The 25,371-nt window shown below is 48.8% G+C and overlaps 1 protein-coding gene across 1 annotated transcript in view; it reads left to right on the top strand.

Annotated features, from left to right (window-relative positions):
• The first annotated feature begins 605 nt into the window (after window positions 1-605).
• ITGB5 (integrin subunit beta 5) overlaps window positions 606-25,371 on the top strand; it is a 63,930-nt gene continuing 39,164 nt past the window's right edge. Inside the window, exons 1-5 of the mRNA XM_075093007.1 lie at window positions 606-985; window positions 5,107-5,192; window positions 13,407-13,611; window positions 18,574-18,823; window positions 22,522-22,690. Of these exons, the coding sequence (XP_074949108.1) occupies window positions 880-985; window positions 5,107-5,192; window positions 13,407-13,611; window positions 18,574-18,823; window positions 22,522-22,690 (816 nt within the window). The 5' untranslated portion in view covers window positions 606-879. The remainder of the gene's footprint in view (window positions 986-5,106; window positions 5,193-13,406; window positions 13,612-18,573; window positions 18,824-22,521; window positions 22,691-25,371) is intronic.

Consider the following 25,371-nt stretch of genomic DNA (forward strand, 5'->3'; position numbering starts at 1 on the left):
TGGACGGTGCCAAAAAGCCACCAGGCAGGGCATCGCTGCCTGGGTGCCCTTGCCTAGGGAGCCCTTTAGCAGATGGACACGGTTTGTTTGCAGACAAAATCCCTGAAGCAGGAAAATGCCATGTAAGAGCGGCCACGGACCCGTACGGACATCAGCACAAGCCCTGCTGTGAGCCAGGAGTGGAGGGCGCGCGTTATTTGTGCGCTTGTGGGTACGCATATGCATGTGTGTGCATGTGTCTGTGCACACCGTGCATGTCTGCCTGTAGCTTTGTGTCTGGGTGTGCATGCATGTGTCTGTGCAAGTTATGCACGTGTGTGTGCATGTGTGCATGCATCTGTGGGCAGGTATATGCATGCATGTATGCATATGCAGGTGAGTGTATGCATGTGCATGTATGAAATGTGGACGCATGTACACATGCAATGTGGACATGCACATGCGGGCGTGCACGTACGCATGCGTGCTTGTGAGTACGAGTGTGTACGTGTGTGCGGATGCAGTCGTGTGCGTGCGTGTGTGCGCGCCCCTGTGCACACGCATCCATGCGTGTGCGTGGGCCAGACCGTGCCCGCCTGTGTCTGCTCCGCGCCCGCGGGTGGACGGGGTCACGCCTCGCTGCGCGACGGGGTGGGGAGGTGGCAGCGCACCCTCGGCAGCGGGACAGACACACAGACAGGCGCGCCCGCCCCGTCCCGCCGCGGAGCGCGGAGCGGAGCGCGGCCCCCGCCACCCCCGGGGCAGCTCGGCGGCGCCGCCCCCTCCTCCTCCTCCTCCTCCCGCTGCCGCTGCCGCCGCCGCCGCCGCCGCGGCTGCACAAAAGGCGGCGGGGAGGGCCCGGCCGGGAAGGGCTGCCCGGCCGCCCCGGCCGCCCGCACCATGCCCCGCCGAGGGGGGCTGCCGGCCCCCGCCGCCGCCCGCCGCCCCCCCCCGCTCCTCCTCCTCCGCCTCCTCCTCCTGGCCGCCCCGCTGCAGCCCGGCAGAGGTAAGGGCCGCTCCGCTCCCCGCCGCTCCGGGCCCTGCAAACGCCGCCCCGGAAAGCGGGTTATCCCCCAAACCCGTTTCGGTCCACTTTTGTCACGACTTACATGTTTTCCTCCTCTCCCCCCCTTTCCGGCCGCCTCAGCCCCGCTCCCACCTCCCCACCGCCGCCCTGCGTTGTATTTCGTGTGTGCGCCCGTTCCCCCTCCGGCCCCGGTGCCCCCGCTCCTCGCCCCGGCGAGCGGCCGGTGCCGGGGGTCTCCACGCTTCCCTCGGCGTCCCCGAGCGGCGCTGGGGTCTGCGCCCCGGCCGCCCCCGCCGCTGTGCCCCGCTTGCGGGGCGGCGGGGACCCGCGCTCCTGGGCACCGGGCGCATCCCTGGGCTCCGCGGTGCGGGACTGCGCCTTCGCCTTACAGAGCGCGGAACCGCTACGTGTGCACCTCTCTTGCTATATATATAGTTTAATGGAACTACGTATATGTTCTGTATGTATAGGGAGCTATAACCACTTCTATTCGGGGAAAAGCACTTCCCTGGGATGTTTGTCTGAGCAGCGTGTATTAATGGACTGGACGCAGAACAGCAGCACAAAGCCCCAAGCGTTCGCTCTCCCCGCGTCCGACCTCCGCGCTCCCACCTTGAGTCGCTCCCCCCCGTAAGCTGCGTGCCCAGGGAGCGGCCCTTGGCCCCAGCGGGGGTGCTCCCCTCGCTCCTGGGCGTACTCGGAAGCTGCGGTGCGGTTTGTGACTCTGCCCCAGTGGGACTGGAAATGGGTTTTCTCTCCTCTCTGAGCACTCGGGGGAACTTTTTATAGAAAGAGAGCCCACAAAATGCCTGAGTCCACCATTCTGGTACTTGCTCTTAGTGCTTAATGTTTTAATGAGTTATTTTAACAAGAGGCTTGTCTTAGAGTGCTGTGGCATGCGACTGCAAAAACTCTGAAGTGGTTTTCTTAGCTTTTTTATTTATTTATTTTGAGGGTCTGATCCTTAGAATCAGCAACTTGATAATGCAGCAGACCGTCTCAGGAAGAGGCTGTTAGAATGCTTATTGTAAGCATAAAGAAATGATCGTTTTTCACCCTTAGCTGGGTAAAGAATGAAGTACACGACTTTCTGGGTTTTGGGGTTTTTTTTTGTTCCCCCCACACCCACCCACCTCCCAAGCAAGCCAGTACATTCACCTTTGTGTGAGGAGCTGCCCAAACTAGGATTTCTTGCAGAACAGGTTTAAAATGAGGTCTGGTTGCCAGGAGCATCTTTATGAGTAAATTGGTTGAGTACCTTTCATGAGAGTTTCCTATCTTGCTCTGCATCAGTAGTTTGATGTATTAAAATCTCAGCTGTCTAGTGGGATGCTCTGTCTTCCTCTGCTTTTCGGGTTGTCCTGCAGCTGAGCCCAAGGGAAGGACGTTGTTTGGAGATGTTCTTTGTGCCTGCTGGACACTGCTCTACAAAATGAATTAAGGTGCAGTGTTTAGGAGTCAGTGTGAGGACCATATGTGGGGTGTGGAGCTTAGCCGTCTGGGGGGGTGGATTGTTTTCCTCCAGAGTAATCCCAGCTAAATCCGGGATGGAATTTTCCCCATTATAAGAAGTTTAGTTGAAGTTTACGAGTGGTTTCATTAAATATATCAGAACCAAGGAGCAGACTGGGTTTCTTCCAGTCTTACCTGGTGACTTGCCCCAGCATCTGGAAGGATCTGGACTAGCATGAGCATCTTCAGGTCCTTCCATTGCCCAGTTCCGGAAAAACTGCACTGAATCAAGCCCAGCAAAGACTTGCATCTGGAAAATCCTGTGTGTTTTTACTCCAGCTCAGAAATCTCAGGTTTCAGTCCAAAGTCAGAGGGCTTAACAAAGCTCCATTTTCACAACAATGCTGGAAATGGTTTGGTTTTGCTCCAAAGTGGAAAGAAAAGCATACTTGGAAACTTCAAAAGCAGCCACTAGGAGGAATGTCATGCCGTAGCTGGCCACAGGAGCGTGGGCTGCTTTGGTCATGACACCCGGTGGAAGGAGCAGACCTTGGTTTTCATTCAGATATTACCGTTACTAAGTAAACTCTCAAAAATCCAGCAGTCAGGAATGGAGCTAAATATTATCCTATTTCCATGCAGATGGGCAAATGAAGCTGTGGGACAGCCAGGGCTGGGTAGGCAGGGTATGAACGCAAGTGTTCTCTTTATAAAGCCCGTCATTTTTGCTGTGTTACCCAGCACACCGCTACCAAAGCAGCAGCTCTTGAGGGAAAAGCTTTCAGCTGTGTTGTAGGGTTTGGAAACGCAAGTGTTAATCTCTGCAAATTATAAATCAGTTGAACAAGTTATATTTGACTTTATTTTACATATATGCTTTGAGCTTTTGCAACGCCCAGGAGCTGGAGTATAAATTCTGAATGTGAACAAGGAATGAATTGCCTGGGTTGTGGTAAGTGCTAGTGAAAAAAACCCTAAGAAGGCTCTTGTTCAGTATGAATGAGTCCAAGCAGCCTGTCTGAATGACAGCCATAGAGAAAGTCCAGGGCTTCGTGCTCCCGGGTTAGAGTTAACCACCTTGCGGGCAGCAGGGACCCGTCAGCGCAGGGCTCTGACATGGTCATGCCTCGGCCATGACTGAGAATTACTGACAGAACCTACTTATCCTCTCTTTGTTTTTAGCCTAGGGCAGGCTAAATTCTCCTCCAGCTGTCCAGCTTTATTCGCTGCTTCCTGCGCTCACAGCCCAGCCCCGTACGGGAGCGATCCAAGCAACCACTGCTCTTCATTTTTTTGGTGAAATATTCACATGGGATGCAGCAAACTCACTTTTCCAAGCTCTTGGGGCAGAAAGTTCTTGGGACAGGAGAAAACTCAGTGTGACTCTTCAGCAGCCGTTGGCAAGTCTGCACAATCTGCACAACTATACCCAGCAGCGGCATGGTGCAATGATATTTGCAGATGCAATTGGCTGAAAATAGAGGCCTGACAATGCTTTTATTGACGTTTAGGAGAGAAAAAATAGCAGACTCAGAGATTTAGCCTGAGGCATTTCGTTTAGAGTTTGCAGCTTCTGTGCTGAATCCTCGGATGAAGATTTGTTTAATCAGTTATTGACAGGAGAAGTTAATAGCTAGACCCCGGGGAGCTGGGGCATCGGTGATATTGAAGGGCACATTCATAGCCACAGGCATGCTCAGACAAGCTGCTGCATTCAGAGCTGATACCATTGATGTTTGCTTCGGCTTAACTTGTGTGGTTCCACTTTATTTTTAAAGCCCAAGGCCCAAATCGTAGGTTTTGCAGGCAAAACTTACTTGGCACCCCTTGGCTGCTGGACACCAGCAGTCCAGGAGCAAAATGGATCACCACTGCCCTGGTTGCTGCTGCCTTGGTGGGCTCAGAGCCCCTGCCAATGTTGTGAGCAGGGAGAGCCCTCAGGCACGGCATGGTGTCTGCCTCCCCGGCCAGCCTTGGACGTGCCCCAGTGCAAACACCCTGTCCAGCTTAACCTGGATATCCTGTAGAAATGACTCCCGTAATAAATTAAAAGTAATTTCCTACAACGTAAGTCCACTATGGATATCACCTGTGTAGAAGGGGGAGGCGATTATCTTCAAATGCTGCTTTAAGACAAAAATTTTGGGGAGGGGACCTCCATATATGCAGCTGGAAAAATTGAGATGATGTGCCTAATGTGATTTTAAAAGTTGGCATCCCAAGGGGTTTTGGACAGCTGCCTCTGCGTTTCAGGTTAGTCAAACAGCTATTGCATTCTGTTCGTGGTGATGGAAGTATTTCATTAGGAAGATGAATAGATGAACTCTTTGATTAACCAGAAACCACTGAAAAAGAGGGAAGGAAAATCATCAGAGTCATGTTTTGGTAGTTTTCAGCTCCCCCCAAACCAGTTTCTGTCCTTTTCACTTTTCTTGGGGAAGGAAAAGGAAATGAGAGCTCCTTACAGGTGAGGAGAGGTTTATTCCTTCTCCAGCCTTTTAAGCTCCTGGGACATTCTTTGCTCTTGACACTGTTTGAACTTACAGTATGTTTAACATTCAGAATACCTGAGGAAACCCCTGAGCACTGTTTTGGAGTGAAGTAACCGTTCAGCCCACCCTGCTCTCTGTTGTTCTGTCTTGCTGAAGGTCTCAATCTGTGCACCAGCGGAAGTGCCACGTCCTGTGAAGAGTGTCTCCTCATCCATCCCAAGTGTGCCTGGTGCTCCAAGGAGGTAGGTGGGCAGACTTCATTTGTCTTGCATGCTTTTTGTAACACAGAAAGGGAGCTATTCCTTCCCCTTGCTTGTTCCTGACACTGTTCCATGCCAGAAGGGGTGGGTAAGGGCAGCGGGGGCTCCCACACTGAGCATATTTTTGGTGTATGTGACTCTCCAGATCTTTGACACTGTAGAAAATAAGTCTCCGACCCTGCTGGCCCCTGCACATCCTCAACACAGCAGCAGCACTGTTCCTTCAGTCCTTCCGCCCCTTCAATTACCACCTTGTTTTCAGTGGGTGCAGGGTCCCTGCATGGGCTCTGTGTTGCAGGGAGCCTTGCTCAAAAGTGCGCTCTCTAAAAAGCCCCAAGCCCCCGACTGGTGTTCTGCTACATGTTCCTTGCTGCATGGCCTGGCATGGCATGGGCTTTTTGTAACAAAGATGATTCTTCTCTCTGCATCTATTGTGTCATTTTGGGGGACGACCCATGCTTCTGGCATCTGTATTGTGCCGTGGTGATGAGTTGCACAGCTTAACTGCGTGCGTTGGGGTGAAAATGCATACTTATGTTGGTGTTGAAGCTCCTCACCCATAATTTAATTTGGCTTCCTAGGTTTGTGAGAAATTGCAAATATCTTTCCCTGCTCCCTAAGGACTACTCATGAGTTTGGAGAGAGAGCGCTATATCTTATTATATATACATCTTATTGTGTACACATGATTCCTAGAGAACAGGCTGTGTGAAAGACCTGATAACGTCTGATGCCTAGATAGCTGTTGTCTGCTTAGTGCCTGCATCTGTTCTAAATGTTTTAAGAGAGAAATGAGGATGCCTGCAGATGCGTGGAAAGATCCTGTCTACTTGCAGGCACAGCTACTGTGCCAGGAACCAGCTTTGGGCTGTGAGAAACCCCAGAGCAGTGGATGATCTCAAACCTCTCAATGGATGTGGCCATTGATGCTCTACTGTTCCCTGCTGACCCTTTTTCCTCTAGTGTGGCCATCCTAGTCCTGTTTCGGGGGAGCAAGATGTGGGTTTGAGCACACACTTGACCTTCCAGCTACAGGTAGAGATGCTGAGCTGAGGATGCAGGTGCTGCCTGCGTGCCCCTCTGCTGCTCCCATCCCTCCTCTTGCCAGCCCTGCCTGGGGTGGCTGCAGCCTCTCGGGGCGGGGGATGGGAGTGGAGAGAGGGATGGGGTGAGGGGCGTTCCCAAGCCCCATGGTTTGTCTGGGTCTCGGGAGGTACCCCAGCCTCTGGTTCTCCAGGTCTATGTTACTGGGTTTTCACTTACCTGTAGGCACGGTTGCAGGTCTCCAAGGAAAACCTCCTAATGCTACTAACACCATGCTACCTGACAGCATAATAGCTTTCATGGGCTTCTTCCAGCAAGGCGAATGGTGTGCAGGAGGGAAAGAGTAAAGCAATAGATCCTCCTTTTCAGACATCTTGTAAACAGCTGTAAGAGCTCCTCTTCCAGCCAGCAAATCTGTGGTGGTGAGATTGGATCCAGGAATGCTGGCTATTAAGTTATGGGTACCCAATAGTTTGCTTTTTGTTTGGTTTTTTTTGTTTTTTTTTTTTCTTCTTGGCATCACAAGACAACTTTTTGCAAAATGCTGCCAGTGGCAATGTTTATCTGGTGGTCGCTGTGACCACTAATTGTATGGCAGCCCATGGAACTGGCAGCCTGACTCTTATCTTGCAAACAGGAGGGTTAAAAAAAAAAAATACAATTCCTAAATGGAATAGGGGGGCCAAGAAGGAAGATGGGTGTTTACAGGAAAGTGGAGTAATAACTTCCTGACCTTTAGCCTGCAGCAGCTATTTAAAAATACATTTCAAGGTGTTTCGTGCCAAGAGATATGTGTTTAAAAGCTGCTGTCCCTGTTACACACTGCGTGCTAAAACTTAGCGAGTTCTTATTCTATTTTTTTTTCTTTTTGGAATTTACTGTTTGAAACTCTATTTCTCTTTAACTGAGATCATCAGATGAGGTAATGGGATTGCGAAAGATATTTAGAGGTTTTTGACTACAAAATTTTTAAAGTAATATTATAAACTCTTAATATTTTGATTTCTTTGCATAGTCATTTCACCACTTTATTTCCCTTCCCTCTGCCGCAGCCTAGTCAGGTACACTTATTACATCACTTTTAGTCTGTTTTCCTTCTCTATTTCCATTAGCTGTCATTCACAGCAGTATGTTGCCCGGGAACGCATATGCCAGTCAAATTCTATATCTGTGCGGCTGCTTAAGTATCAAGGCTAAGATATTGGAGGAATTTCCACATACACTAGTTATGTTGTGGTAGGAACATGATCAGCTGATTACTGTGTACTTTCTGCTCCCTTTGCGTTTACTTAAGAGGTTTGGGAGCAAATTGGGCCAGCTGTTGTAATCGTTGTAGACAACAATAATTTTGTCAGGAGGTATATATAATAGAAGTCTGTAAGTATATATAATATAATTCTATGTATAATTATATATATTATAATATGTATAGTATATACAGGAAGTATAGAGATTTATATAATATTTTAAATATATATATATATATAAATATATACACACACAGAGATTCATAGAATGTCCTGAGCTGGAAGGGACCTACAAGGATCATCAAGTCCAACTCCTGTCCCCGCACAGGACAACCCCAAATTCACTCCATGTGTCTGAGGGCGTTGTCCAAGTGCTTCCTGAATATTGCCAGGCTTGGTGCCGTGACTGCCTCCCTGGGGAGCCTGTTCCAGTGCTCCACCACCCTCTGGGGGAAGAACCTTTTCCTAATACCCAACCTACACCTCCCCTGGCACGTCTTCCTGCCATTTCCTTGCATCCTGTAATTGATCACCAGAGAGAAGAGATCAGCGCCTGCCCCTCCTCCTCCCCTTGTGAGGAAGCTGCAGACCACGATGAGGGCTGCCCTCAGCCTCCTCTTCTCCAGGCTGAACAAACCCAGTGACTTTAGCCGCTCTCTGTATGGTTTCTCCTCTAAACCCTTCACCAACTTCATGGCCCAGAAAACATATATACACAGGAAGGTATAATAATATATATACCTTCTTATATATAAAAATTCACCCTTTCGGTGCTGTCATACCTTTCTTTGTCCCCTTGGGTGCCCGGCAGTGCTGATGCTGTGAGGGACACTTCGGCTGTGGGAGAGGAGCAGTATGAGCAGGAAAGCCATGCAGTTTCCCAGGGATGACCGTGGTTCACACAACCTCCTACAGTGTTGCATCCTCCTCCATCACCCTCTGCATGCCTGGATCCAGGCTCACGTGACTGCAGAGAAGCAGAAAGTCTTGAGTGCTCATGGACTGCAAATAAGGGTTAGGAGTGCACAAAAGTAATTCTGTAGATAAAAGGAGCCCTATCGCGATGGCTGTCCAGGTGGGATAATGTTCCTTGTATTTACATTGCCTTGAATCATAAGGGTAAGAGCATGTGGATAGATAGATGCTTACAGCAGAGTAGTCAACATGCTATAAATTTCTAACCTGTTAGTACAGGGTGCATCACGTCGCCTTGGCTTGAATCAGCCACTGTTCACTTCTTGTGTTCAGCATCTCTGCTGCCATCAGAGAGGGTGATGACGGATGAGTTGATGATAGCAGCTTCTGGTATCCGGCAGCCCTGGAGCCCCCAGGGGCTGCTGAGCTAACCACAACTCTTTGGGCTGTTGGAAATTTGGAAGCAGACATTGATTCTGTTGGCTGATGGAAGAATACCTTGAAAGGCAGAATTTAAATGGGGTAATCTGTTTAAATGGCATGTAAAAGAGGAGGTATGTATGTGTGGCCTTAACTGTTTCCTGAGCGTGCCTTGGAACAGGGCTGTCTGGGGGAAATATGTGACTGTTGGGTGATGGAGACTGCTGCAGCCTTTCCATTCATGCTGGAATCTGAGGAGATTCCTCAGCTTCACCTGCAAGCTCCAGAAGAAGCTGGCAATGACTAGAAATTGCTGACAAGCTGCTGGTGAAAGACTCTGGCTGGGAGCTGCATGCTGGCCCATGGGGTTGTGATCTCTGCAGCAGCCTGATTTTCATGGCTGGGAGAGGAGGATGCTCATTGAATTTTTTTGCAGCGGCATCAGGTTGCCCAGGCTCACCAGTGCTCGTTGGGCTTGCTGGGGAGAGTAGGGAGCTCTGGAAGTGGCTTCAGCACCATCCTCCGAGCTGCCAGGTAGGGTGTGATAGACGGGTGGGGTTTGTGTTCATGATAAACCTACCTGGAGTCATTGCAGGCGGAATGCTCTCCAAAAGAGTGTTTGGGAGTACCAGTATGGAGGGAAAAAATATACCATTATATTGCTGTTATTTTCTGTTTGCTGCTTTGGGGAGCAATGTACCAAAGTGCAGAGGCTCCTCGTTTGTTAGGTTTGTGCACATTGTGTGTAGATATGTTCAGCCATGCATTACCTATGTGGATGCATTTATGTGACTACATGCCAAATAGAGATGCAGATTAATTACATTAATTAAACTGAAATTTCCTCTCTGATGAATTGAACTGAAATTTCCCCAATGATGCCCCCTGTTTTCCAGCAGGTTGCTTGTACTCCATCCTCTCCCATCTCAGGAATGTGTGCCTGGAGAATGAGGAAGGAAAATCAAGGATGTTCCTAGAAGGAAGATGTCAATTTCTTTAACTGGAGAAAGCAGGCATTATTCAGACTGAATAATGCAGAACTGGATCGATTAAAGCAAAAAATGGTAGGGACATGTCTAGTCAGGAGTTAGATATAGTCAGTTAGATACGGTCAATGCTATTCTCCGTTTTTATGGCATGAACCAAGCAATTTGTCTTAAAACTGTCAAACTGATGAGCATGTAATTGTCACACTGTTGTCTCCATTCAATTCTGGCTGCTTGCGTCCATTTGCTTTTGTGAGCTTGTTAGTGCAGAGACCGGACTGCAAAGTGCCCACCGGGCTGCGAGCAGGCAGCGTTACTAACAAGAACTAGGTGGGATCTTTATGTGGCACAAAGCAATGCTTGGGGCAGTTCCTGCTTGCTATGGGGTAGGTGCTACATTTTTCTCTGAAGCAGGCCTGCAGGCAGATGGTCGGCAGGTATCTGGGCGCACCGAGTTGCTTGACTGTGAGGTGTCCTCTGCTCAGGGGGAACTGGGGTTTGAACCAGCATGCCATGTCTGAGCCGCTGTGGGACTGCCTTTTGGCGTGGTTACTTATGAGTTATTTGGACTTGCACAATATCCTTTACTCCTCAAATCTTCTCATCCTTTTTTCCTTTCACTCAACCTCTGGCAGCCTCCATTTTTCTCTATCACAGAAAAATTTGTGCTTGAGTTGAATGGTGCCTGGTGGCCACAGTTTTGGCTTTGGGTTTTGACCTGTGGGTACAATTGAGGGGAGTTTGCAGGGTGCTGCGGCCATTGCTGGGGCTTTCTCAAGGCCACTGTTACTTTCCTGCTTGGTGTTACCCTGCCTGGGTTAGAAACTGAAGCAGAAGCAGGGGTCAGTCCTGCAGCCCCTGGATGCTGCACTGCACCCCCTTCCCTGGGGCTTTTGCACCTGAGGGGTTTATTTTCTTCCACCCCAGGTAATGCAGCATTTCACTGAACAAGAAGGGGTCTGGATTTGATCTGGGCTGCAGCTTGTCCTGTGGCAAGTCCTCTGGACCCATTTTAGAGGAAAGTTTAAGAGAAAATAGCTGGGTCAAGTAAAGGGGACCTGTGCAAAGGTGCTGCTGACCTGAGAGCTTTGTGCAGCTCCCATCAGGAGTTGTGCAGGGGCTTTCCCCTGGCCCCCCGGCCTTCCTTTGGAGAAACTTTGTCATGGAGGCTGCAGAAGAGCACATTGCAGCAGTAACTGTTTCTCACCACTATGCAATTGGACAGGTTTGCACATGCATGGGTGCCCTGCCCCAAAAATGCTCCTGGCAGCTCCCACACGGGTGTGCTCCTCATTCCATGTGCAGCGCTGTCTCGTCCTTGGTGTGCAGATGCTGCTTTCGTCTACACCCCTTGCTGGGATGATGAGCATTGGTATAAACAGTACCATATCCAGAGCTGTCTCTCATGGTGTTACAAGCTCTACTGCTAAAGAGTAGCAGCTGGGGGAGGAAGCCACCATCCTCCTCTCCCTGGGCTGCCCACCCCTCCTGGCTCTTGTTCTACTGCCCCAGCCAGAAAATTAAGCCCTAATTCAAAGCCTTTTGAAGTTGAGTCTTTCCCATTCACATCAAGAGGCTTTGGAGCAGACCCCAGGGAGGATTGGAAATGCCTGATAAAGACTGCAGTTGCATGAGCAACCCTAAATATCATCCTATTTGGATACTTCACTCCAGTGTTAATTCCTAACTAAAGGTTCACGGCTGCAATTGTGGTGCTGTTTGTGGTGTTTGTTGCACACCAGAGTGTCCTTTCTAATAAGTGGCCAGCAGAAATGAGCTGGCAGAGGTGCTCACCTGGAGCTGTGGCCCAGACACTGAGACAGCAGGAGAGCATCTCCCCATGGGTGCCCTGCTGCTGGGCTGACCAGCCTGGGAGAGTACCTGTACCCCACCAGCCTTTCACTGACTTTAGGTCAAACCACATCCAAGATAAACTTTTCTCCAAGGCTGCCCTAAACGTGCTGCTCTGAAAGGCTGGGTGTTGTTTTCAGTTTTGTGAGGGATTCTGATTTTTATTTTGTCATGCTGGAGATGATTTAAATAGTCCCAGTCCTCCTTTCTAGAACTTCATCTGTTTACATAATGCGTTCCAAGAAATTTGTGTTCACATCTATCTGATGTGCCGTCTCCTTGGCTGGACCCTGCCGCTGGATGCTGGAATGCAAATCTCACATTTTTCAAATAACATTGGGACCTCATAGTGAGAAAATGCAGCAGAGAGCCTCTCTGTCCCCAAGCCCCACGGCCTCAGGGAACCCCTGGAGCACCCCGCAGGGTGCAAAGGCGAGATCTGTCAGATGACCTCTTCCTCTCCTTGATGTCTCCCCCACCCTCTGCCATGCTGGAGCATCAGCAAAAAATGGGGTTTGTTCAGCCTTGCTCCAGCTTTTGGCTGTGCAGCTGAAGGAGGGGCTGGTGTGGCTGTGAGCATCTTCTCTGCATTATTTCATGTCATTATAGTCTATCAGTCCATCAGAAGGCTGTCTCATTATTATAGTGCAGAAATAAGTAGGAATTGGCTGTTGAAAATTCAATGTTTTGGGCATGCAACTCATTTGCTTTGGCCCATTTGGAAAAAAAATAAAAAAAAAAAAAAGGCATTCTAACAAACGGGTTCTTTGCAAAAGGCTGCACTGTGTGGCCGGTTGTTCCTGAGCGCGGCCCCGCACAAGGCTGCATTGTGCACTACGCATGGGGCTTGCAACGAGGACTGGAGCTCTGGGGATGGGCGCTGGGAGACTCCCTGCCATGGCAGCCCGTTCTCAGGGGGTGAGTGGCTGCCTGTGCCTCACTGCCTCTGGCAGACATGGGCTGCCTTTTGGTCACCTCCCATGCAGGCTCTCCCACTTCCTTTATTCTGCAGCAAAGCTGCCCAGAACAGCCTGCCCACGTCAAGCCTCTCTGGCTGTGCTCTGCCTCAGCAACTGCTTGCTGTGGTCACTGTTTTTTTTTCCATGTGATGGTGTCATGCCAACACCTGCAGTGCAGAGGTGTGAAGGAGGGGGGACACGCAGTGCTTGTGTGGGGACGTGCCAGAGGAAGAGGGCACAGGTCTCTGCAGCCACCCAGCCTCACTCTCCAGCTTCATGTCTTCATTTGGCTTTCTGGGTTGGTGGGTTTGTTCTGCTTCCTGCAGTGCCACCTCCTTGTCCTCTCTTCTTTCTTTTGCGAAGCTCCTTCAAGGTGATGCACGTGCAAAAAATAACAGCTTCTCACCTTTCCCCCTTGAAGAGATGGGAATTGGCTGTCCAGGCAGGAAACCAAACACTTTGTCTTACTTTCACAGGGGTGGGAGCAAGTGGTGCTGCTGCGGCTGGGATGAAAACCCAGGCTTAGCTTTCCGCTGCTGTGGTCTGTGAGCAAACTCAGTTTTCAAACCCTTGCAGGATTTCTTTTTTGGTAGATCCCTTTGGTAGGCTCAAGGCTCTGTGTGGGCCGCTTTTGAGTACAGCCACCACAAATGACACCAGCTTCTCCTTGTCATCTCCTGTTTGCTACAGATATCAGCACATCAAAACAAAACTCCTGCTGTGGGATTGATGTCTCTCCCTCCCCTTCCCTTTTGTCTGTTCTTCAATCCCCAGGAGTTCAGCAGCACGAAGTCCATCACATCACGGTGTGACTTCCTGCAGAACCTGATTGCAAACGGTTGTGCTGGAGCCATCGAAAACCCCAGCAGCAGCATTAACGTGGTGAAGAATGTCCCTCTGAGCAGCAAGGGCTCTGGCCAGATGCACCTGGACGTCACGCAGATCATGCCTCAGAAAGTCGCCTTGAATCTTCGTCCTGGTGAGTCCCCAGTGGCTCTAAGCCATATGCTGGGATGTGCTTGTTGGGGGTGAGAAAGGGTGGCTGGGACATGCTGAGAGCATGTTATAGCCTGTGACCTTGTAGCACACTAAAGAAGGTGGCTGCTGGCCCCTTCCAGAGCCCGTGAACTTTGGTGGTACATCACAAACAGGTTTGGGACTGAGGTGTATGTCCTCCATGAGAGGACACTGCTGTTATGCAGGGTCAATCAAACCCCATCCAAAACTGTTGTCAGTACTAGTCTTAACCTTTGCATGTGTTTAAAAGGAACCTGCTCAACTTAAAAAAATGCAATCACTGGGTGGAAGGAGTTAAAATAACTTTGGATCCTCCACCATGCTGACAGTGCTTGACTCTAAACTGAGACAGCTCCTTGTATAAATTGGAAACAAAATCGCATATCTGTTTTCTGTCGGTATGCAAAGGAGACGTGGGATCAAGGCCCAAGACGGAGATTTGAACTTGTGACTCAGGCCTTGGACTGTGGCCAGATCCCTGTTTCATTCCCCTGAGCCATCACTTTTCTTCAATCTTTTCCTTTTAATTAAAAATTAGAAGGGAAGGGCTATGCTGAGCCATGCAAGTATGCTTGTTATCAAAAGTTTTTGCATGGTGGGGGGAGGTTTTAATGTGGGTTCAGAATTCTTGCAAAAATTTGGCAGCTAATATTTCTGAAGGGGGGGATAAAAAGCTCTTTATTGCAAAGTTAAGAAGCAAATATAAAAGCTCGATTCATTGTGAGCAACTGGTGTGGGTTTCTAAGGCTTACAGTTTTGTGACAGCTCTTATGAGCATACAGAAAAATGAAATATGATGTTTTGTCCAAGAAATACAGGAGTTTGAGCTGGTGCTCCTGCTACCAGTGCTCTCCCAGAGCAATCTACCAGTTGCTGCAAGATTTTTTGTTTTAATTCTATGGGTTGGATAGTCCTCATGTCTCTTTATTAACTTTTCCTAAGCGTTATGACTGCTGTTATCAGTCAGACCCGCAAAGGTAAAGAGATTTTGTTTCAAAGTCTTAAAAGCAGATACCTGAGGGTACTTGTCACTGGATGTGTGGCTAGATGCATGGCTTCTGCAACTGAATGTTGCTGATGAAACAGGTTTGCTCCCATTAAAAAAAAAAGGGAGTTGTTACTCCTGTTTCTTGAGGCAGTTCCTGGCAGAAAGGGCTTGCTCAGCATCAACATCTCACCTCCCGCAGACCCTCCTTTACGCCCAGTGCCTGGTGCTCAGCAAGTTCCCCTTTCCCAATCCATGTTGGTTTTGCGCAGCCGGAGGCACGGATGCCCACCGCTCTGGTCTGTGGCAGCGCATGGGGCTCCGTCTCCCCATGGCTGTCAGATGCTTTTGGGCCGGGGAGCTCCCCTCCCTGTGTGCCTGTTGCAGAGCATCGGAGTCATTACAGGAGGAGGGACGTACCTAGATGTTTTTAACAGTACCTCCCTCTTCTACTCTCTTTTTGATGTTGGGCAGCACTCCATCTTACTCAGGGCTGATAACTTCCTACACCCTTGTATTTAAACTCCCCAGTTTAAATTATCCATTAATCCTTGGTTTGAGAATGGGTCCTGAGGGTTTCACCCTGTGAACCCAAGACAAAAAGGAGACAATGTTGATTTAATTTCAGGCATGAAGAGTGTACTATTTCAAAGATGAATTCGCATGGTGGTCTGTGGTGATGGTGATCTTTTATTCTTAGACTGCTAAGTGGAAGCAGAAGGGAGCAAATTGTCAATTGTTCGCTAATCCGAGCCAGGCAGTTTGATCTAAGCATCCCATGGCAGTAGTCACACCCCCAAATCTCCGTGCCCACAGCTAATTTCCAAAGGTCTCAAATTGATGTCCTTCACAAGGTAGCTTTCAGATTGTGCATTTAGTTTTTATAATATTGGTTTTTAATCTTGGGTCCAGCTATAAAGTTAGTGCGTCCTGGTTAGATGAAGAATATGAATAGTGTAAAAGGAATTAAAAGGAATGAATAGCTGCAAGTTGTGTTGCCCATCAAGCTGTAAGCCTCACCAAGCAGAAAGAAGAGCTTTTCGTGGGTGACTGTTGAGTTTGTGTTCCTAAGTGGCCAAAAGCAGTTTTTCCAGTTTCTGCACTGCCTCTGTGTGACAGTATCCAAGAAACATTACCGAATTCAGTTTTGAATTAAAAACTTTGCAGTAAAAGCCCTAAGGAGACGATGGTGGTGATGGTACGTGGGGAAGGAGGACACTGGATATCGTGCACAGAGAATAATGTATTCTTTTGCACTTACATACATTAGTGATATCTTCTCTGAGATAATTGATTTGTGCAGTTAGGAATGACAGAAGAACCAGGCCTAGGCTTCTGTTATTTTTGGTTTGTTTCAGGGATTAATAAATTCATAACTATTAAGAGAAGAAGGTTTCATCACAGCATCCCAAATACTCTTTCTGGCACAGGAATTCCCATCTTAGGACCTGCTTGGTCCTAAGAAGAGAGTTTTGGAAATGGAAATGTTGGGAAATGCAGAAGGACACCTCCTCTTTTTCTGAAAGGGTTGGGTATTTCAGTGGGAAAAATATGTAGGAATGAAAAAAATAGGCATGGGAATGAGTTTTCCCAGAGTTAAACACATTCTTGCAGCACTGACTGAATTAAAGTCAAGCTTGCAATCACTGTTTCTTACCCTGCAATAAGTGCTAACAAATATTGTGCTATATAAATGATGCACTTCTTTGTTCCCCCACAAAATGTGTGCCGGCTACACCGTCAGGCTCACCTGATTTGCTTGAGCTGCCTCAGTTGCTTTGCTTACTGTAGGCTCTGTGCTGAGTTGCATCCTGCTGCATACCACACCTCAGTGCTGTGCTGGGAAAGTCCTGCTCCTGCTGGAAAAGAAAGTTGGGGAGAATAAGGTGGAATATTTATGGCTTCCTACAGCTGATCCGGGCAATACATATGTGTGCATGTTTGCAGATGGTGCCTCTCGCAGCCCTGCCTTTGCCAGATGGGGTTGTAGCAGACTGCAGAGGGGAACAATTACCTGTAAGAAAGAAGTCCTGGGTTGGAAGCCACCCTTGATCTAAATGTGCAGGGAAATCATTAAATAGAGGGAAGGCGTTAGTTTAGGAGCTGTAGCTGGCTCTTTTGGTACCCCAGCACTGAGCTGGCTGAGATGCACAGGGAACTGGGGGAGCAAAGGGCGCAGACCCAGATCTAAACCATTCTCAGCTTTATTTGCAAAAGAGGCTGGCTCTGACCTTTATGCACGTTCCCCTGGGTGCTGGGACCCTGGCTTCTTCGCCAAGGGGGTGGATGCTGCTGGGCCAAAGCAGCTGATGCAGAGGGCTGGGAGAGGCTGTCCACTCGCTCCCCTCACATGGAGATGGAGGCAGGAACCATGACAAAGCAGATCCGGGAGCCAGGGAGAGCGTTTGGCTCTGCGTGCAGCTTGGCACAGTGTGACCCCGGGTGCCACCGGGTGCTGCTGCCTGCCAGGCTGCAAAGCCCCTCGTGCCACGTCTTGCTAGCATGGCGGTTTTGAGATGATGATGCTGCTGCATGTTGTTGAGCTGGAAGTAAATGGGAGCAGCTGTGCTGCTCTGGACAATGAGAAGAACAACAAAACAGTTAGAGAGATATTTTCACAATACTAAAAAAATGTGTGTTTCATTTCTGGGGAATAGGAGGGGAAGCCACAAGCATTTTGCAAAACGTGCTAGTGCTCAAAGTTCAACATCAGACATGAAGAACTGGGAGAGGTGGGCAGGAGGGGGAACTTGGTCTTGAGAGGATCCCAGTCCCTGGGTCTGACACCCCAGTGAGCTGGAAAAGGGGCCGAGGTTGCAGCTGGGGACATGGCATCTCCAAACCAGCCTGGGGTTTGAGGGTGCTAGAGTCTGGGGTTTCTATTTAGACCCCTCTCTCAGCAAAGCATAGGGCAAACATTTGCCGCCTCCTCTCTGGCTCCACCAAGGCCTGTCTAGTGTGAAGTTGAGTTCACTTTGAAGCCACTTCACCTTTTTCGAGGCATGGGCAGTGCCAGTGGTGGCAGCCCCTCCTGGGCACCCCTTCTGGAGGGCACATTGGTGAAAGCAGCTTGGCAAAGGGGAAGGCCAAGGGAAAGGCTTTCCTCTGCTCTTCAGATTTGCACAGCCTGTGACTCAGTCCTGTCAGGTCCTTCTCTTGTGTTCATCACTTCAGGAAGCTTAATCTCTGCCTTGGTACTTCCCCAGGTGACCCTAACAACCTTCTTTTTCCAGTTCACTTCCCTTTTGCCCTGTTTTCTCTAGAATTATGGTGGCACAGCCCTTTTCTGGGGGAGAGGTCCTTTCCAAAGGTGTTTTTTCTGTCTGATTCGCCTTGACTTCCCTGCACAGCTCAGAGGACATCTTGGATTCATTTCATGCTGGCTGTTTTCTCCTGACCCTCTTCCTTCCCCTGCTCCACCTACTTCTCTCTTTTGTTCAGGACTTCTTGGACTGCTCCTGGTTTGCTTTGAGGATGTACCCAAGTAAGCGTGTGCAGGGTTCCTCTTTCAGTAGTCCATGAAACATCCATTTGAGGTTCAGTCTCCTTGCTTTTCTTTCCAGTTTTTTAAGAAAATGCCCCTGGACTGTACATGGTCTGGGGCAGTAGCATTTTTCTTGTGTCCCCCTTTAGACATTCTCTCAGCTGAGATGGAAGGACCCTTTCCCATACCTCCAAAGTCAAATAGAGATATGCACTCTACAGATGTGTCTCTTTCTTGCCAGCCAGTACAATTCATAGCTTGAAAGGACCCAAAGTCATTACCTGCTTTCCTATCAGTCTTCTAAGGGATGAATTTGGAAAAGATTTTTCTCCTCACCCTCTTCTTTGAAAATTATCTGTCTGCTCTGCAGGGTAGGATCGAAAAAGCCTGTGGTCTGGATTTTATATGTGCTAGGAGTTTCCTTTTCACCCCTCTCAACTCTTGTGTGTGTGCAGGTGACCAGACCTCCTTCCGAGTTCAGGTTCGGCAAGTGGAGGACTATCCCGTGGACCTCTACTACCTGATGGATCTCTCCCTGTCCATGAACGACGACCTAGATAATATTCGCAATCTGGGGACCAAGCTGGCTGAAGAGATGCGGAAGCTCACTAGCAATTTCCGGCTGGGGTTTGGATCTTTTGTGGACAAAAACATTTCTCCTTTCTCCTACACGGCACCAAGATACCAAAACAATCCCTGCATTGGGTAAGTGGTAGGCGTACCCCGAAGGGACAAGCCCTGTGTTTTCACAGAGCCTGGCTGCAGTCTTCTCTTTCCATTTTTATTTTAAATACTGAACCACACTTAAGCTCCAGCTTTTGGGAAGGCTAATTAGCTGCGGCTGTTGCTGTGATACTCCAGAGTGATTCAAAATAGGACAACTTCCCATTTTGCAGTGGCTGCTGCAAGATCTCTGCATCTAGAGATGGACAACTGCTGTATCGGGAGCCTGAAGCTACTTCTAAGTACCTGAAGAGGATGCAGACATAGCAGGCTTTTTTATAGACTTCAAGAAAAAGAGGGAAGCACCAGAAATTCCTGATTTCTGATCCTAGCCCTGAGTCAGAGTTTGGCCTTGAGTAGATCAGTTAAGCTCTTTGTCTCCATTTTACAGATAAGGAGACGGAGGCAATGTAAGACCTTCCCAACAGAAGTGTTTGGGGGAAGTGAGATTTGTGAGGGCCTGTAGGACTGATTAAATAGTTCTTGCAAAGTGTTTTGAAGATGTCAGGCCATTATTTTCATCTTTATTGCTGTGGAAGGAAGGCAAACTGACAGTTGCAAAAGACACAAATGATGTGGTTTGCTTTGTGGTGACATCAGAGGTTTTTGGGTGTTTGGCTTTTTTTTTTCTTTTTTAATTTTTGCTAGAGTCTTTTTGTTTGCCCTTTAACCACTGGAGTTGAGTGCTGTGGAGAGTGTCCAGGCTCACATGCATTTGGATGGTGGCACAAAAGGATGGATACAGCAGCAAGTGCCCTCCTAGGAGAATATCTCCATTGACACTTACCTTCATGATGCTGTCTTTACCTCATCCATACTTGGGGTTCTTCCTAGTGATGTAAGGGCAGTAAGGTTAGCACTTTTGTTTGATCCATTTGTGGACACTTACATTGTAAGATCACAGCACAGATGGATGCCAAGCTCTGCAAGTATGCATCCTTTAAGTTTTCCTTATGAGAGGCAGATTAAAGAGAGCTTGCATCAGCTATGAGTTTCTAGGCCAACTTTTGGCATTGACTAAACATTTGGAATCTCATTGCCTGTTGCCCATTGACCAGAGAAAATTATCTGTACTCTCTTTTCACCAGTTCTGTCCGAAGAGGAAAGTCAAATATATTTTAACAATAAAACCTCATGGTTTGGCTGGGAAGCACAGCCAAAACTGACCACGCTGACTGAGCCACGGAGGTGGCTCTCTGCTGTCACAGCACCATACATCACGCTCTTCATAGCTCTTCCCCCTGAAAATTTGGCATGGCCTCTGACGGATGCATTTAGTCATCTCTGTCGTCCTCAATCTCCATCACCTGCTCATTGTGCTCGGGGACTGTGGACAAGGTTTTGCTCCACCGGGTAAAAACTCAGAAACTTTGTTTGGCAGGTGTGTGATTTAATGGCTTTTGCTGAGTGAAATAGGGTGAAAGATGCAGGAGGGGGCGGGCAGGGATGGGAGAGGAGGAGAAGATGGAGCTGGACAACTCTGCAGTGAGGCATGCCTGAAACTGCTGATGCCCCTTTGTCAAGGGCATCCACAACTGTTGCCTCATCTTCTTCCACTGTGATCAAGCTTACCTGCATGTCCTTTTGGTTTTACCCAGGTTGCTTTTCTGTTTATGGGTTACATTAAGCCAGCCTGGTCTTGGGAAATCATTTAGGAAGGATTGCTCAAGGCAGCTTCTCTGTTGGGCACCCCTTTCCAGCTGCCACCTCTTTCCCCTTCATCCAAACCAGGAAAGCTGGCTCCTCACTGTTCTCCTGCAGTGTCGCCTTCTCCTGCCTGCTCTGCAAGCAGGCTGTCACTGCTGCCAGGTGGCTTGCTGATGTGGCAGTGAGGTGGGTTGTGAAGTGTGGTTTTGTTTGCAGCTATTTCTAGTGTCAAAGAAGACTTTCCCCAGTGACTTGCTCGCATCTAAAGAAAGCTGCAAATAAACATGAGCTGCAGTGGGTGTTTTTTGCCCCCAGTCCAGGCTATCTCCTCCTCTTCCTCCTCATGGCAATGGCCATCTGGGTGGGGTGCAGCTGTGTTTTCATGTGGGGTCTGGCTGGGATCCCTCGTGCCTCATCCATCCCACCCCAGCTTGCTCCTCAGCCCTGCTCCTAGCTCAGCATCCCGGCTGGGGCCTCCTGGGGAGCCGGGGCGTGGCCTCTTGCAGCCACAGTGTCATTCGAGAGAGATAATACGAAGGAAACAAACACTAAATTAAAAAAGATAAGGAAGGCAGAGGGTTTGACTGAACACCCAATTGCCCCTCTATCTGTGATATGACCTGCGGAGGTTACAGCCTGAGATAACCCACCCGCACTGTTGTGTGCCCTTGCATAGCCACTCAGCTATCCATTGTGAGTCCTGCTGCCAGCAGCTTCTGCCAGCAAACCTGGAGTGTAAAACAAACAAAAAGGGATTAAATTGTACATCTTCATGGCATGTGGGACCCTATAGTGTGTCAGTGTTTTCTTCCTGGATGAGAGCTCTGGCAAGCCAAGCACACAGATATGCCATATGAGTTAAGGGCTACTTGCTGAGACCCTGCAGTGCAGAGGTTTCAGACACCTCACGCTCCTTGTCTTGTCCCTGGGTACAAATGGGATGCAAATCTGAATGTGGGGCTGATCACAAGGGATAGCTTTAATGGCCAGGTGGGCCAAGGGCAGTGGGACCTGCCCCATGTTTAGGTGTGTGCATGTCTGTGTGGGTGGAAACCCCTGCTCTGGGGTCCCTTGTGAGGGATTTGAGTTCTCAGCAGTGATAAATTTTAAATACTCCTTTGTGTAAAAAGCCTCTTACAGCTTACCCATAGTGGGTCATGTGTCAGCAGAGGCCTTTAATTGTTCTCTAGGTTTTATCTTTGAAGATAAGAGTGAATTAGTGCCAGCACAACTCCTTTATAAACACATTTTCTTCTTAACCCTTCTCATTCCTCTCCCCTGCATTTACTCACTGATCTCCCACACTGCAGGAGCTGCTCTGCTGAGCTCTCCTGGCCACATGGTGAGCATCAAAGCTGCCTCCTGACTATTTTGTATGGAAGAAGAAGTTTTCCAGGTAGCCTGCTGAGGCATTTCTCTGCCTCAGGGTGCCACTCCTACCTTTCTGTTCCAGCGACGCTCTGGAAAGCGGAGATGATGTTTGCTCACCGGCTTGCAGAGAAAGTGGGAGGATGCATGAGTTGATGTTAGTTATTAATGCATCTTGTGTGCAATTGCCAGGTGCCCAGTGACATGCAGTGGGTGCAGGGTGGCGTGTATTGCCAGGAAAACTTGATGACAGAGTGAAAATGCATACTGAAAAATAGGGGGAAAGTAGCTGTCGGCATTGACGCTACTGCGTGGTGCCATTTGACACCAAGCCGCCATCCTGGGCTGCTGGGGAGGGTGGCTCTGGCCCATCTGCTGAAATGTGTTTTCGGCATCACTGTGAGCCACATTCTGCACTGCAGGCTTCCAGTGTGAAAACCACTTTATGGGTGCTGAAACCGGGCCATGCAGCTCTGCAAATGTACTGTAGGGTTTTGTAGATAAAAAGCCAGAAAGCAGTGTGTCCAAAACATGAAGCATTATGGAAGTATTTAATCCCTCTAAACAGAGGTTTGGAGACCAGCCTGGTAGAGCTGGGAGCTTCTGCAGCTCTTGGGTGCTGGTGGGGTTCCTGCTAGCTGAGCACTCCTCTGTTCCTTCTGCAGTTACAAGCTGTTCCCCAGCTGCATCCCATCCTTTGGCTTCCGCCACCTCTTGTCCCTAACGGATAAAGTCGACCGTTTCAATGAAGAAGTTCGGAAACAGAAGGTTTCCCGCAACCGAGATGCTCCGGAGGGCGGTTTTGATGCGATTTTGCAGGCTGCTGTGTGCAAGGTGAGTCACTCTGATTTCTGGAGCTTAAAGGCAAAGCAAAAGAGGAGGAAGTTTCTTCTGCTCTGTTCTTAGACCAGGGTAAGGCTTCAATATGCCATTTCTCAGAAGTAACTACTAAATTTTTTTTTCAGAAACCATGAAAGATGCCTTGAAAAGTAGAGGCTGTTGTTTTCACGTGCTTTTGTACCTGAACAGGCAAAATAAAAAAGGTTAATATCTTTTCTAGTTTAAAGGGGTAAAAATGGAGCTTCTGCAAATGTGAATTTAGGGCTGAGATTTCATTGCATGATTAGACTTGTAGGTGCTGATCCCCAAGCACCGGGGATGAAATCCTTTAAGATTCATGTACACTTGTGTGCAACAGCACTGTGCATTGGTTAATGTGTTTATTAAGTGTGTGTCAAACACATTTTGCAGCAGTTGACCAGTGTTGAGGGTTGGAGCTGGTTCCTACTGGTTGCACCTGCCCCCTTTGGCGTGTAAGGCTGGATGATCCTGCCTCCAGGCGCTGATAGCATGCTCTCCCTCTTTGTCAGCAAAGCCAGAGCTATAAGCAGTAATTAAAGACAGAGTTCATTAGCTTGGTGCCATATTAGCTACATCCATAGGGTTTCTGGAGATGTTTGCTTGAAGAACTTTCTGGAAAAAGTGAGTGGGTTGCTCTATATCCCTTTGTGTGTCAGCAATGGAAGTGTTTGCTCCCCCCTGCCATGTGGCTGAGGTGCCTGGCTCACCAGGGATGGCTCTGGTTGCTTCTTCCCCTCTTAACATACAGTTGGGCTTTTGTTTGCTCCAGCCTGGCATAGTCCTTTTGGGTGTGTTTTCTTTTGAGTCTGGATTTTGGGAGCTGGAAGATAGGCATCGTCTGCAACTATGATGGGACGTAGGCTTGTGGGAAACCACACCTTCCCTTGCCTGGGTTGGCTTCATTTACGCTTCATGCTTGTGACAGGACTGAACCTGCCCTGGTGGATCTGATGCCACCCAGCAGTCACCTTCCTTCTCCCTGCCTGGCACAGATGCTGGCACAACTACAATGCTGCTCCCAATACTCATCATCTCAGTTTTGGAGAGGTGGCACTCATGGTTAGAGCAGAGACATTTCAGGACTGTGACTCAGTTGTGCCACCCACTGTGGGTTTTTTTGCAGTCCCTTTTACCACATTATTGCAAAAATGGGACAACGTTTCCCTATGGTGCAGAAATACTGCACTGTGTATCACAAGGGCTCATTTTGGAGGTATTGCTGGAAGACAGGAGACATGCAAGATATTTCCTGCACATTTGTGCTACTCTCAAATTGTTAGTAAGGACCAAAACCTTTGACTGTCGTTCCTGAGTGCACAGTCTGGTCCCTTCTAAATACAGAAGCTGAATTTAGATGCTGGTGCCATCTAAATTCAGGACTGAGCATCCTCTAAGAAGGGTGGGCAGAGGTGAGCGTGTGTGCTTGCGTGGCTCTTGGCGTGATGTGGCAGGTCATGAACAGGAATTTCTGTAGACACAGTGGTTAATTAATTACCAGAGCTCAGGGGTGGGAAAGAAAGTCCATGGGACCGGTGTGTGAGGCAGGAGGACTGGCTGCACCACAACTTGCACTGCCTTGGCAGCCCCTTGCTGTGGGTGGAACAGCTGCCTGCTGATTGCAGGCTTGAGCAGCAAAGGCTGCATCCATCCAGAGTTAGAATAGCCAAAATTTCAGGCCAGCTGATTGACTTCCTGACTCCTGTAGCCGAAATAGGAGCTTAGTGATTAGTTTCCCTTGTGGTGGCTGAGTGATGGCCCTGACTGGTCAGCAGCCACAGGTTGTGGTGGTGCTCAGCACCATCAAGGCAGGTGAAGGTGGCAGACATCTGGGGTGGCAGTGAAATGCCACTTCCTGGTGAGGATGCTCTTTGCTGCAACGAATGGTGCTTTGCATTCACTGGTGACTAATGAAGTATCGTGGCGACTAAACCCTGACCATACAGTACTTTCTGGTAACTCAGGAGCTGTTTTCCCTGGTGCAGGGCAAGCAGCATACAGACACCTTGGTGCTGTCTGGAGTGGGTTTCCTCATCACTACTGTGGCACACCAATGCATTTCTGCAGCATGCTTCAGCTTTTTTGAGCTTTCACCCTCTCTACCATATTCAAAACCCAATATTTAAGGCAGTTATGACATGTGAAAGTCCCCTGCCTTCAGGGCAATACAGCATGTTGACCGTGAAGTACTTTGTGCTCAGGAGCAGAGTTTGTGGTATCAGTGGGGGCATACCAGGGAGAGCTGGTGGTGGTATGACAGAGCCCAGCTGTTTCCAACCCATGATTCCCATTGTGGTCTTCACCCCTTCAAGTGCTGAGCTGTCAGAAACAATACCTACTTGACTAGGTATTTTTATACTCTAATTCATATTAAGCATTTCTTTTGCATGTGCTGTCTAAGAGCTCTGTAAGACTCAAGTCATTTTTTGGCCTGGTTTTCAACCCAAGGAGTTGTACAGCTAATACAGTCTAACAAGCAGGCCCAAGTTTGGCTCCTTTCTGAAAGATGAAGATAGGGTAAATGTTATTCTGGAGGCAACAAAAGAGCCAGAGACAATAAGCCTTTATCCTGATGCTAAAATACTTAGCCAGGAATATTAATCAACCTTCTGTAATTACATTTTCCATTTGCAGTATTTTGGTTTTCTGTCATTCTT

This window comes from Phalacrocorax aristotelis, chromosome 5 (genome assembly GCF_949628215.1).
Source record: "Phalacrocorax aristotelis chromosome 5, bGulAri2.1, whole genome shotgun sequence".
In the NCBI taxonomy this organism is placed as follows: domain Eukaryota; kingdom Metazoa; phylum Chordata; class Aves; order Suliformes; family Phalacrocoracidae; genus Phalacrocorax; species Phalacrocorax aristotelis.